Consider the following 14,358-nt stretch of genomic DNA (forward strand, 5'->3'; position numbering starts at 1 on the left):
TCGTCACCAGTCAGTGTTGACAATACTGAGCACATGGACCAATGGGCTGCCTCATTGTAAGGCAGCTTCCTACAACAATTATGGAAGAGGCCATGGACCAGAAACTCAAAAAGTTCACTTTTTGTTGCCTTTCGCACTCGGCCATTGGGGTCAGGGTCTGCCCTACTCCGCCTCCACTCCTCCTACACTGTTGGTTGGCTTGCCTGCCTGCCTGCCTGCCTCCATCCATCCCTCCACTCACTGCCTTCCCTTCTTCCTCCTCCTTCCCTTGCTTTTTCCTCATCCTGCAACTCTTGCCTGCTCTCTCCATCCCAGGCTCACTGGGTGTTCCACCCATACTTTTGATAACACCACTGGTTGACTGGGGAGGGGGCCCCGCAGGGCTGCTGCAATGGCCCACACCAGCCACCGGATTCCTCCACCAAGGCGGACGAAGGAGCCTATGCACGTCTCTCGGCTGCCCAGAGCAACGAAGGAGCAGCCCAGGGAGCGGGCAGGTTGGGTCCTAGCCACTCCGAGAGCCAGAGAGGCACAATTTGTGTGCCCCTCCACTGGACTTCCACCCTTGGTGGGATCCAACCTGACCAACCCCTTAGCTCTTGAGTCGCATCCTTGGCCGACTGCTAACACTGTTCTTATATGGCTGGAGTGGGGAATGTTTCCAAGTGCTTATGAGCTACAGCTTCCAGCATTCTTGACCACTGGTCATGCTGGCTGGGGGCCTGATGAAAGTTGGAGTCCAACCTTTGTGGTACAATACTGAGTCCTTATATAAAAGCTGAGAAAGAGCTGGCTCTAAATATAGGCCAATATGTGCTTTGGATTGAATGTCAATATGACATGAAAGCATTAATAAAATACGATACTTCAACAACACAGGGAAATGTTGGCAGGCCTATATTTTTAAAAGCATAAAAGCAAGAAAGGTGGTTTTAATTTGTTCCAGTGCGCAGGCTGCCTTATATTTTGGGGTTTGTCGCTTGGATTCAAATCTACCCAGAGGTTCACTGATGCAAATGAAAACAAGGGCATCCCTATAAGTAGCATGGAGATTACTCGGAAGGACTTGCTTTTGAATTTTGCCCTCGGGTCGAGTTCCCAGGCGGTACCAATAAGGAATCTGTAATAATAATAATAATAAATATATATATTGCTGAACTTTAAGATGGATTTTAAAAAATAGTAGCAAATATAATACTTAACGGTTTTAAAAGTAGCCCCCTGCCGCGTGATGGATAAACTAGAGAAATCACAAAGCTCTTAGATATATTTATCACACATTTGAGAAGTCAAATGTGAATAGTGCCTTTGAGCCAATTATTTCTGACTTTCACTTTGTGCTTCAGGTGACCTCTTGTGGTGAGCCATAGATCTTGCAATAACATGGTTGTGTTGCTGCTTCATTGCCACAGGGATTCTTCCAGCAGTGGCCCCGATTTCAAAATACCTCTGCATTCACAGAGGTGGTGTATTTACTGTCCTTAAAGCAAAATTGGCAAGTGTTTTGTAGTGTTTTGAATGTATTTGGATTAAATCCTGAAAGGTGGTTAAGCTATTCAGCTTGCCTAAGTTGCATGTTTTCATCTGGGGAATGGTTTTAAAAAGAGGGTTGCTTGCCATTTTTCTGAAAATAGCACGCCCCTTTGGGACCATTGTTGTTTGCTGTGGGAAAATGTCAACTCCATCAGTGCATTAAGGAGAAGCTTTAGATGGCAACCCTGTTAGATGTTGTGTTTTTACAGGGATTTGGTGCTTTCCAAAACAGTGCTTAGAAATGTGGGACCGCTAAGCATTGTTTGATTCAGCTATCAGTAAATTAATGGACCCAGTTCAACACTGTAGCTCGGAAGCGATGAATGGCCCCCTGAATTCCTTCTGCTCCCAGGCCTGTAATCTGCATCCTTTAATTGGCCTGCCTTTATTTTGGCCGATGCCCAATGAGTGGCAGTACTTTGGTTCGTGCCAAAAACAGAAAGTGCTGCACAAAATTCCTCATGCTTGTTTTTCAACAGCCACATTTTTCAGGTACAGTGGTACCTAGGGTTACATACCCTTCAGGTTACATACACTTTAGGTTACAGACTCCGCTAACCCAGAAATAGTGCTTCAGGTTAAGAACTTTGCTTCAGGATGAGAACAGAAATCGTGCTCTGGCGGCGCGGCAGCAGCAAGAGGCCCCATTAGCTAAAGTGGTGCTTCAGGTTAAGAACAGTTTCAGGTTAAATACAGAACTCCGGAACGAATTAAGTACTTAACCCGAGGTACCACTGTAGTAGTATCTCAGAAAGCTGGAAGATCATTCAGTGCAACTGCTTGCACTCACACAAAAGTCATTATGCCTCAACATTTTTAATGAATTAGCAAGAGTATCCAGATGTATGAGTTGCCAGCACCAAGGATTCTTGCAGCTTAATACTATAGAACAGGCATCCCCAAACTCGGCTCTCCAGATGTATTGGGACTACAATTCCCATCATCCCTGACCACTGGTCCTGTTAGCTACGGATGATGGGAGTTGTAGTCCCAAAACACCTGGAGGGATGAGTTTGGGGATGCCTGCTGTAGAAGGACCGTACAGATGTTGTAAATAGGTTTTTGGCAACAGGTTCCTTTTTAAAATAACCGGTTATATTTTCTGTGGAAAGGGTCCATCAGGATTAAGTGAGGGGAAAATACAGACTACCAGTTTGATGCCAACATATGGAAGCTGTGGGGAATTTCCATGCATGAGGAGCACCGATCAAACAATAAGCACCCATCTGGAAGCAACCAAACTTCCATTATACTGGAGGAGCTTATAGAGCATGAAGTACATTGAGTTACACAAAAGCACATGGCTAAGAGTAACAGCTAGGGTCTATTGTGTTGTGTGCATACTAAAACCTTGGAACTGCCAGCTTATTATGACCTCTGCCATTTCCCCTCCCACAAGGCCAGAACTGAGACAACCTTAAAGGAACCTATTCAGAGATGAGCCTCACTGAGTTTAATAAGAGATGTAGTACAACTCTATACATACCCACCTGGAATTAAGTCACACTTCTTTAAATAGTAAGTGCATGTAGGATTTCAGTCTTATTCCACCACCACCCCAAAAAACCTCTAATATTCTTTTTCTATGGCTGTTTCCTATTATTGTGAATTCCCTCTGTGCTGCCGCCTGGTGCCGTTTCCCTCATTACGCAACTGGGGTTGCGGCGCTCAACTCGCTTTCAGGCCGAGGGAGCCGGTGTTTGTCCACAGACAGCTTTCTGGGTCATGTGGCCAGCATGACTAAACTGCTTCTGGCACAACGGAACACTGTGACAGAAACCAGAAACATCGGTTACTTTCCCGCCACAGTGGTACCTATTTATCTACTTGTACTGGTGTGCTTTCGAACTGCTAGGTTGGCAGGAGCTGGGACAGAGCAGCAGGAGCTCACCCTGTCACCAGGATTCAACCCACCAACCTTCTGATCGGCAAGCCCAAGACACTCAGTGGTTTAGACCAGAGCGTGACCACGTGTGGTGTGTAGTGGTTATACTAAGACCTGTGTTTCAGTTCATGTATTGCTTCAGAAAGTGCAAGTTAGCTGGATTCACCTTTAAATGCAAAGTAAATGGAATTTCTCTCCCGACCTACTTAAATGGTTATTGTGAGCCTATGTACACCACATTGAGTTCCTTGGATGAAACATGGGATATAAATGTAATGATCATCATCAGAATGGTACAGGGACATGGCAATGTGTCGGCCTGGTTGCCTTCTCAACAGGGCAAAGTTGAGATGCCTTAGTTATTTGCCCAAATGTATTGGCCCATCACTGATGAAACCAATGAAACTGCCAATGCAGTGCAACAGAGGAAGACAAAGAGGGGCAGCCCAGTTGCTTTAGTAAACCCCATTAACACTTTCACACAAAAATAGCTGAGGAAGGGAGAATTTTTTGTGAAACTCAACCCTCTCTTTCCAGCTCACCACTATTCCTGATCTTCTTTAATTTGAGATTGCTCTACATTAACTATATCTCCTATTCTGGTGTATTTCAGGAGTATAGTCACATTGCCAGCAGAAATTGAAAACAGCAGAATAGTCCCCTTCTAACCCCAGTTGGCTGCCCACAGAGCATCAAATTAAAACTCGTGTCATAATCTATAGGCACCAACACTGGCCAAATACCTCATACGCTTTAATGCCGTATCTCGGACTTTTTAAATAGCATTTGCACTGAAGCAGCATAGCAGAGAAGTTGTTTAACTGATAAAAGATGATAAAGACACAAACACTTCCTGTTAGTGTCAGAGTTTTGGCAGGGATGGGATTCCATGGGGACTGCATTATAACTTTTGTAGTGCTTCAAATTGTCTTGACAACAGCTGGGCCTCATTCATAACATTAGTTTCACATTATCTTTCTGGTTTTAGATACCATTGAAAATCCTGACTGTCCTAACTCAAATACTTCTGACCTCTTTAAAGTTCCTCTGTTTATCTAAGCAGTTCAGTTTGTTAGCTGAAGAATGAAAACTTTGCCTGCGTCATTAAGAAATCCAGCCCTAGCATTTGAAGTGCTTTCAGTTTTCCCCAATTGATACTGAAATATAAACTCCATTCTACGTGGCACCCTAAGAACTATGACTTTTTGCTCCATAAAAGAAGACTGTGTTAATGGGTTCTTTTAAAAAATAAAAATCATTACATGTACAGTGGTACCTTGGTACTTAAAAGGTTTGGCTCCCGAACAAATAGGCTCCCAAATGCCACAAACCCAGGAGTGTTCTAGTTTGCGAATGTTTTTCAGAACTCGAATGTCCGACGCTGCTTCCAATTGAGTGCAGGAAGCTCCTGCAGCCAATCGGAAGCTGTGTCTTGGTTTTGGAACGGTTTCGGGAGTTGAATGGACTCCCGGAACAGATTTAAGTTCGAGGACCAAGGTACCACTATATGTGTGAAGCCTGTTACTTAGCACAGCTCAGATGTGAGTGGTGTTGCCTAAGCTATACTGTGAACCTTAGAATATAATGTGATATGGTTTGTGCAGAAATCAGTGGCACAGCAGAGGGATATTCCCAGAACCTTAATTTGTGCAAAAACCTTCCTCTTAATACAATGTTCCTGGCTTTTCCCTATTTCCTTTTTTAAGCTAAGCATGCTGATAATTATTTTTGAGCATCACTCCTGTCCCAAAACATGTGACGGAAATAAATGTTAGTTTGAAACATGGAGAAGAAACTCCCAAGTTGGATTCGTGGAAAAGCTTCAGGCATATTTCCCCCTCGCTCCAGGTGACTGGTCATTAGGGTCAATTTCACATGACTTTGCCTTGCCCTGTGGGTTAGGCGCAACCCAGCTGCAGTCAGAGTATAAAGAGGTACTTTTTAATTGCTGCAACATATGTTCAAAGAACTGGTGAGCCCACAGTAGGCCAGATCTACTTGACAGGCACTCTTGAGCAGGTGGTGAATGAATTAGGTAACCTATTTTATTTACACGTATCAATCCAATTGTTATCCCATCCATCTTCTCAAGCCTACATAGGGATCCCGTTAGCCCCAACTCAGCCATGCCCATTAGACTTCATTGCTTCACTCCACGGATGAAGCTAATTGCTCCACAACTTTGGATTTGCAAACATTCTTCCCATGCCTTATTATCCCTTGTTTAGGAATCTGGAAGCAATGATGATAAAAACAAGATTCCTTTGGATTACAAGGATAAGACAGGCCTAGAATCCAGGAGGTATAAATTATGTAGGAGTAATTGAGCCCTTTCGAATGCTTCCTCTCTTTTTTTTTTTTATCAAAGCCTTGAAATAACTTCCCTTCTGCCATGGTCACCTTTAAGGTTTTTATTACCTTGGCACCATCTGTTCATTCCTTCTGGTTTTGCCTCATTGATTCCTTCTCCAAGCGAAACAAAAAACTAATAATCCTTTTTTGTTTCATGAAAAATGCTGATCCCCTTTTCATGTTCAGGAATAAGGGATGAAATATTTTGGAACTGGGAGTAGCCTAGAATAGTAGACTCCCCGTGGTGTGTGATTTGGAAAGGGCAGGCACATTCCTGTGTCACCAGATAATCCTACCCCATAAGAAAAATAAAATGTGTCATGCTTGAGAGATACCTCAGCTGTTTGTTGGATAACTTTTCAAACAGACTCTTACCCTGTCATTTGAAATAAGAATATTGTCCCATTGCAATTAGTACAAGAGTTGAAACGGGATAGTTTTGAGCTTTTGGATTTCAGATTTCATATCCTTGGAGAACCCTTTGCATATTGTAAGCAAAAGAACCTCCACTATGTTCTATCTAGAGCATATGCTTAAGGAAAAGGTAAAGGGACCCCTGACCATTAGGTCCAGCCGTGACCGACTCTGGGGTGGTGGCGCTCATCTTGCTTTATTGGCCGAGGGAGCCGGCCTACAGCTTCTGGGTCATGTGGCCAGCATGACTAAGCCGCTTCTGGCGAACCAGAGCTGCGCATGGAAACACCGTTTACCTTCCCGCCGGAGCGGTACCTATTTATCTACTTGCACTAATGTGCTTTCGAACTGCTAGGTGGGCAGGAGCAGGGACCAAAGAACGGGAGTTCACCCTGTCACGGAGTTTCGAACCGCCGACCTTCTGATCGGCAAATCCTAGGCTCTGTGGTTTAACCCACAGCGCCACCCACGTCCCTGGAGCACATGCTTAGGCCTGATTAAAAGGTGACACTGGAAATGTAAAACAAAACCAAAAGAAAACAAGACACTTAACGGCATTCTACCTGCTGCTTCTTGTTTCAACTGACCCAGACCACAGTCACCATGTACTGAACACCTATAGAGTTCGTCGATCCATAATGTAGTAAAGCTGCATGCATGAGTGATATAACCAACTTGCATAGAACCTCACATGGGTTTTTTTCACATCCCTGGTGCAACATTTAAATCGGGTCTTAGTTTGTCCACAGCAGCAGCCAGGCATGTTGAATCTAGCTGTTGTGTCATGCAAAGTGAGTCATGCCATACCATATATATGCACATTGCAGGGGAAGAAACATAACAATGGAAAACCTATCTTTCAGGCTGTTTGGTTTACTGAGCAGCACTTCATGGAGCCGTTCTTATTCTGGGAACCGGGACCAGTTCCAGGTTTGAGTGATCCCTAGGCATTGTGCTCTTGAGAAAGCCTACTCATCTATCAGTAGGTCCTGGAGGATTTACTTGGCTGTGGCAGCAGCAACACTCTTAAGTAGCATCAGATCAATGTGATGTTGTGGTTGGAATGTCACCATATGTCAGGTGCACGTGCAAGAGCCGGGCCCTGTGACCAATAGGACTTTGCAGGACTGGGGCCTTCCTAAGCTTGTTCTGAAGAGGCAAGGCGCGGCCTCACAGGTGAGGCTGACTGGTAACTCACAGCACCTGGTGGCAAGAGCCAGGAAGGGTTATAAGGTCCGCATTTTCCTTCAGCTCTTTGCCACAGCAACATGTTCCCTGCCTTGCTTATTGATCCTCGGACCCCTGACTTTGTGACTCCTTGCTTTCTGACCCTCTGACTCCTGGCTTCCTGACTCCTAGCTTCTGGAAACCCATTCCTGCTCCCACCCTGCCATCTTGCCCCCAGTCCTGATGTCCCCTGCCAGGACTTTGATCACCCATGAACCGGACCATGACACCATAAGACCTGGAAGACCATGGTTCCAGTCGCCATACAGCCATGAAGCTCACTAGGTGGGCTTGGGCCAGTCACTCATTCTCAGCCTAACCTACCTTTGGGGAACAGGATAGCTATGTATGTCAGTGCACTGTCAGCAATGGGATCTTTCATGGCAATGGGCCCCTGGCAATTGAACTGCTTGAATACCTCTGTTTTAAGGCTTTCGTGGGGATTAACCTGCAGTGTAGAGCCTTGTTATCCAGCATCTCCATGCTGAGAGATGATCCACGGACCGAGACAACTATTTTGATCCTTTTCATATTTTTGGCCCAGGAGCCGGTAGCATGCCGTATTCTTTCCTTATTTACGTATGGATTTCATTTCAAGATGGTTGCAGCTCTTGCTTTTCAGTCATGTGTTGAAATATTCAAATTCATATTTGAATTTTAGAGTTGGAATATATACTATGAGGGCCATCTAAGCCCCTGGAATGCAGGAATCTTTTTCCCAATGTGGCAGTCAAACCCATGGCCCTGAGATTAAGAGTATTGTGCTCTACCAATTGAACTATTCCTATGCAGGTTGTTGTTTTTTAGTCGTTTAGTCGTGTCCGACTCTTCGTGACCCCATGGACCAGAGCACGCCAGGCACCCCTGTCCTCCACTGCCTCCTGCAGTTTGGTCAAACTCATGTTGGTAGCTTCGAAGACACTATCCAACCATCTCATCCTCTGTCGTCCCCTTCTCCTTGTGCCCTCCATCTTTCCCAACATCAGGGTCGTTTCCAGGGAGTCTTCTCTTCTCATGAGGTGGCCAAAGTCTTGAAGCCTCAGCTTCACGATCTGTCCTTCCAGTGAGCACTCAAGGCTGATTTCCTTAAGAATGGATAGGTTTGATCTTCTTGCAGTCCATGGGACTCTCAAGAGTCTCCTCCAGCACCATAATTCAAAAGCATCAATTCTTTGGCGATCAGCCTTCATTATGGTCCAGCTCTCACTTCCATACATCACTACTGGGAAAACCATTCCTATGCATACACCACCACCAACCTTCTTGTTATGTTACCTCTGGCTTGCTTAAACAGTTCAATACAGCAATTGCCTTCAAGGAATAGCTAAATCGCTTCCCACCCCCCAAAATGTGGGGACAATAGGTAATCTTGCTTATCTTTATTGCAGGTATTTTAATAGATGTTGAGAAGCTGTGCTCCAGAAATCCACGTAGTTGTTTTGAAGGGATATGTTCCCAAGTCAAATAATAGATTAGATTTTTGCTCACTTATAGTAAGTGGCCCAGAATCTTGAAAGGTCAGTCCTTGATAGAATCATACATTTCATATGGCCACCTCTGCAAAAGCATGTTAAAAGGAAAATCTGATTAATGCAAGAGTACGAAGGTTACTTTTCTCACAGTCCTCAGGAAAAATGGCATTATTATGGCTAGAGGAGAATTGTGTTTGGTCTGCCTATGTGACGAGGCTGGAGAAAGCAAGCTTAGGTGTAGTGGAGCGGGCATAAACACACATGTAAGGAAGATTTTGAGTGTGGTTAATGGTTTGTAGGAGGGAGCAGAAAGAGAGAGGCTGTCTTCTGTCCTACCCTATGATGAGCTGAGGCTCTTTGTGCCAAGAGGAGTTGAAGACACTGCCATCTGGCATAAAAGGGGGCTGCAAACACCCTGAGGTTTAGGGGAGCATACCACAGCATATTTGGGCAAGCTGACTGAATATACAGGTTGGAACATTCCTACCTTTTAGATTCCACACTTATCCAAATTTTGCAATGCAGCTATTGGTGGGGGGGGGACACACCGAAATGTTGTTTGTCTTTTAAATGGCGTATTTTGGGATAAAATACCTTTAGAAATGCGTGTGTTGAGATAAAATAGATGCCTAAAATGTATTTTGCGATAAAATGCAAATTTAAATGTGATTTTCATGCTTTACTTTTTAATTCACATATTTATGAGGAAACAGGACGGAAGTGAACCAACCAGTACAAAACTGACACAGATCAGAAATAGACCAATATTACTGTCCCTGCTTCTCCCCCATCCTATGTTCCACTGAATGTGTCTTGCAAACTTTCCCTGAAAGGCATATGAAATGGGTTATTTCCTATTTTGAGGCTTTTTTGTTCACTCAAAAGATTTCTATACTACCTTTCACCAAAAATAGTCAGAAGGAGGTTTACAACATGTATTTTGGAATATGGTTTGTCTCTTTGTTCTCTGTAGGTTTAGCCACTTCTTGAGGTACCACCGCCAAATTTGGCATGAGAGTTCCCAATGGGGGTGAGGGGAGGTCTTCGACAACTTTGGGATGCTGGCCACCATTTTGAAACAAAATGGCAGACCCAAAGATGACTTTGGTGTAGCTTCAGCCAATTTTTGGCATGACAGGTCCAAACTTATAAATTACACTGTCCATTTAAAAATTGTAGTATTTATTATTATTTTTTGCTTCTAAAAATACCTGGGCAGCACCAAGATACTGGATTCAAATCCCTGCTTAGTCCTGAAGCACTCTGTGCTAATCGATATCTCAGCCTAGCCTACCACACAAAGCTGAGGATTAACTAGTCTTCACTCATAGTAGACCTATTGAAAGTAATGAACATAACTGAATACCATGCGTGGCATTGAGCGCCTGGAGTAAAGGCATAATATTTAAAATGTGGTGAATGTGTACAGAATATGTGTAAGATAGATGATAGATAGACAGACAGACAGATAAAACTTTATTCGCATTAGCCAATGGCCATAGCAACAGTAAAACATTACAGTATATGCAGAAAAGGTGTGCCCCCCTTAACCCCATGGACTGGAAGATAAGGCCCAAATATTTGAAAGCTTTGACCTGTTTGATTGGCTGATTTTCCATACGCCAACTGTGGGGCCTATATTTTCTTGAGAGAACCATAACTTTGGTTTTCTGATAGTTTACGACCAGGTGTTATCTCTGGCAATACACTGAGAATTCTCTTATCAATCTTTTTAGGCCTATTTTTGTTTGGGATAAGAGAACTGCATCATCAGCATATAATAGTACAGAGATTGGTTTTGAGGCCAGTTTAGGGGCATGGAACTCTGGAGATGTTAGACACTGGACCATGTCGCTTATGTACAGGTTAAAGAATGCCGGAGCTAAAATGCATCCTTGCTTGACTCCCTTTGTGGCTGGTACAGATCCTGTAAGTTGGCCATTTGTAGAGCAACACACCTTCAGCACAGTGTCATAAAAAGACAGTTAATCAGATATAATAATCTTCTGTTTATGCTTGAGGTGTTCAGTTTAGCCCATAGTCTTACTCGTGAGATATTCATATATATTATTTCTCCCTCTTCATTCCAGGTGCTTTTATAATCTGCTGGACTCCTGGATTAGTCTTGTTGCTCCTCGATGTTTGCTGCCCGCAGTGCAATGTCCTGGCATATGAAAAATTCTTCTTGTTACTTGCTGAATTCAACTCTGCCATGAACCCCATCATCTACTCTTACCGGGACAAGGAAATGAGCGCGACCTTCAAACAGATTCTTTGTTGTCAGCGGAACGAAAATGCCAATGGCCCAACAGAAGGCTCTGACCGATCTGCTTCTTCGCTCAACCACACCATCTTGGCTGGAGTGTGTAGTAATGATCACTCTGTGGTTTGAAATTGAACTGAAAGGGGTTTTTTTGTTTTTCTTTTTTTAAGGAAACGAAAACAAGACACCCACACATGAGAATTTAGTGCTGGGTGGATTACTAGTTATAAAACAATTGACAAAATTGTTGGAGGTCTTGGAAGCAGCGGAGAATAACAATTTTACTAAGCTCTACTTTAATCACTAATGGACGATAGTACTTTATTCACCAGTGCCCAGTCCACAAAAACTGCCCAGTCTTTAGAAGCCTCACTGTTGTTTTGTTTTTATCTTCTGCTTGGTGGAAGTAGAAAACAAGCTGCTTACACTGGGAAGCTGACAAACGTTTGGGAAAGCCATTTTTAAAGCTACTCATAACTAGCCTTCATCAGATGATATTTTTGTGATGGCCCTAACTGAAAGCATCTCCAATTAATTAAGCTTAATAACTGCTTCAGTGCCTTCTCATTTAGAAATTTAGGCTTCCTCCTTGTTGTTTTTAAAATGCATTTCATTAATAATTATCCCCATCAGCATGCTTTGTGATGGACAATTTCAGGGCAAGGACAGAAACCTGTTGTAGCCTTCATTTTTATTTACACTGCCAATAACAATGGAAAACACCTGTTTTACTACTACAGTTGTCAATATAGCGGCTGGGAAATGAATGTCTTTCCCTTGATTTACTAGAGTTTGAAAGCAGGCTTGTTGCAGATATGGATGTGCTTAATTCTCACACTGAAATTAAAAGTTGTTTGGTGACTGGCTATATTGCCCCCAAGTGTTCTTTAGTAAAGAATTAAGCAATCTGTGTGACATATACTGGAAGTTTTAGGAAGTTTCTCATGGCCAGATCTTATGGTGGATTATAAAATTCTGAAAGAGCCACCTTCAAATTGGTTAAGGTGAAGCATGACCATGTGTATGTTTTTTAAGTGTATTTGTAGTGTCAAGTCTTCTAATTAAAGGGATTTTACTTTTGGGGGGAAAGTAAAACTTTTTTAAAAAGAAGGAATTTTCTTCACTGTTTTGCACAGAGTGGGAGATATTTCTTTTTGATTTTTCATATTGCTTAGGGCTGGGATGTATGTGGCCAGTTTTCCTCCTACTCGCCCTAAAAAAGCCTGTGACAGGATTGAGGGGGGTGACAGATTTATCTAGTTTCAGTGGGAAATGCTTAATCTAGTGGGGCTATCTTTTCTTTATTTTTAAAGCCACTGGCTGTGAGAATGGCAACAGCAGGCCTCTCTCCACTCATGCCAGGACTGGATCTCATATTCTGTTCACTGAGGTTCAAGGTTCAAATGGCAGTGGGTAGAGAGATGGAACTTACCACCACCATCACCCTCACAGACAGTGTATTTTAAGATGAAGGCAATCTTACTATGGTAGGCAACTCTCACAGGAAATCAGATGAACCAATTCAGTCACCCCTCCCCACCCACGCAAAAAAAGAAAGAAAGAAGGCACCCCACATTTGCTACCTAAGAAAGAGGTGGCAAATTCTAAGTGCTTTTGCACCTCGGCCCTAATTTTCCTTGTCATCCAACTATTTCCTTGACTCAGAGTCCAATTTCTGTGGGGGTTTTTTGTTTGTTTTTTACAGGCAACATAAATCAGTATCACAATGAAAATGTGTTAGTATTCCGTTCCTACAAACAAGATTTGTTATTTAGAAAAATGGATTTAGAGTTAAGCCTTTGCTTTTGTTACTGTAATCTCTTGATGGAGATTAAATATAAAGAGCTCTCTATAGTGAAGGCTAAGGATTAAAAAAAAGGGGGAGGGAAAGAATTTGGGACCGTTGTGATATTGGTGTAGCTCGCTACATCAGTAACAAATTTGCAGGCCTTCTGTGCTGAGAATCTGCGTACATCGGACAGAACATTTGCTTGAGACCTTTGCTTAAAATAGATCCCTCATTCTAATGTTCTGGAGCAACACATTCAAGATAGTACCATGTTTGTGAGGTAGAGTATGTAGATTTCTAAGAACAACGTATAGCAATGTCAAAAAGGTAAAGAGTATGTACAAACATAGAATATTTAGTAATATCCTAAGTGAAAGTAACAGAGAAGTGTGGCTCATCCCACCAAAAGGTACCCAGAAATCACCTGCCAGTTAACCAAAAGTTTGTGAGATGGCAAATATGAAATGAAATTAAAAGCAATGAACCCATTGTTCTTTACTTATGTAATTTGCCTAATGAAGAAGTCAGACTGTTAGATTTTTTTTAAAAAAATGCCCTCCATGCTAAGCCACTAATAAAGTTCTCTCGATGAATATGTAATGTTTGATGTACATGTGCCTGTCATCATTCACTGGATTTGTTTGGCATCCCTCAACCAAGCAGAACTAAAATGTTCCTCTATACTACAACTATAGAAATCGTATAAATGGCTTAGAAGCCACTTTGGCAATTAAGCAGTTTATAAATAAGTAGAAAAGTAGCTACATCCAGAACAGTAAGATGCATAGGCAAGACTCTACGGTCATACCTTGGTTTTTTAACAGCTTAGTTCTCGAACCTTTTGGCTCCCAAACATTGAAAACCCATAAGTGACTGTTCTGGTTTGCGAACTATTTTTGGAAGCCAAATGTTCAATGGGGCTTCCACGGTTTCTGATTGGCTGCAGGAGCTTCCTGCAGCCAATCAGAAACCGCGCTTTGGTTTTCAAACATTTTGGAAATTGGGACTTCCAGAATGGATTCCATTCGACTTCCAAGGTGCGACTGTACTGTAATGTATACACAAAGGGAACACAAAACCTCACACCCGCAAACTGATATGGAAATTTGAAGAACTGAGCTTAATGAATAATGAGAAACCGATAGGAACCGAAACTGACAGGTGCACTCATCCCTAGCTTCACCTCACTATTCATCTACTTCTTCTGCAATTGTTGCTGTCGCATTAAATCTTCTCTAGTGAAAGGCAAGCAGACCTTCAACCCATCTTGCATATCACTGCACCTCCCTCCCCCTTGTGCTGCCCTATGAGTTGTAGGGTTGTTGGTAGAGTTTGGACAGCTGTCCGCAGGCACATTGGCTCATGTGGTCACCTGCTCCTCCAAGAGCCATCCTTACTGTCTCACAAACACAGAACATCAAAG

At 43.0% G+C, this 14,358-nt stretch overlaps 1 protein-coding gene and 1 long non-coding RNA gene across 2 annotated transcripts in view; both read left to right on the plus strand.

Annotated features, from left to right (window-relative positions):
• Nucleotides 1-13,535, plus strand: part of LPAR1 (lysophosphatidic acid receptor 1) — a 59,151-nt gene extending 45,616 nt beyond the window's left edge. The window contains exon 4 of the mRNA XM_079959675.1: nucleotides 10,974-13,535. Within this exon, the coding sequence (XP_079815801.1) occupies nucleotides 10,974-11,275 (302 nt within the window). The 3' untranslated portion in view covers nucleotides 11,276-13,535. The remainder of the gene's footprint in view (nucleotides 1-10,973) is intronic.
• LOC307206619 overlaps nucleotides 1-14,358 on the plus strand; it is a 143,335-nt gene that overhangs the window by 33,960 nt on the left and 95,017 nt on the right. The gene's annotated exons all lie outside the window — the stretch shown is intronic.

This window comes from Podarcis cretensis (assembly GCF_951804945.1).
Source record: "Podarcis cretensis genome assembly, chromosome: 17".
Classification (NCBI taxonomy): Eukaryota; Metazoa; Chordata; class Lepidosauria; order Squamata; family Lacertidae; genus Podarcis; species Podarcis cretensis.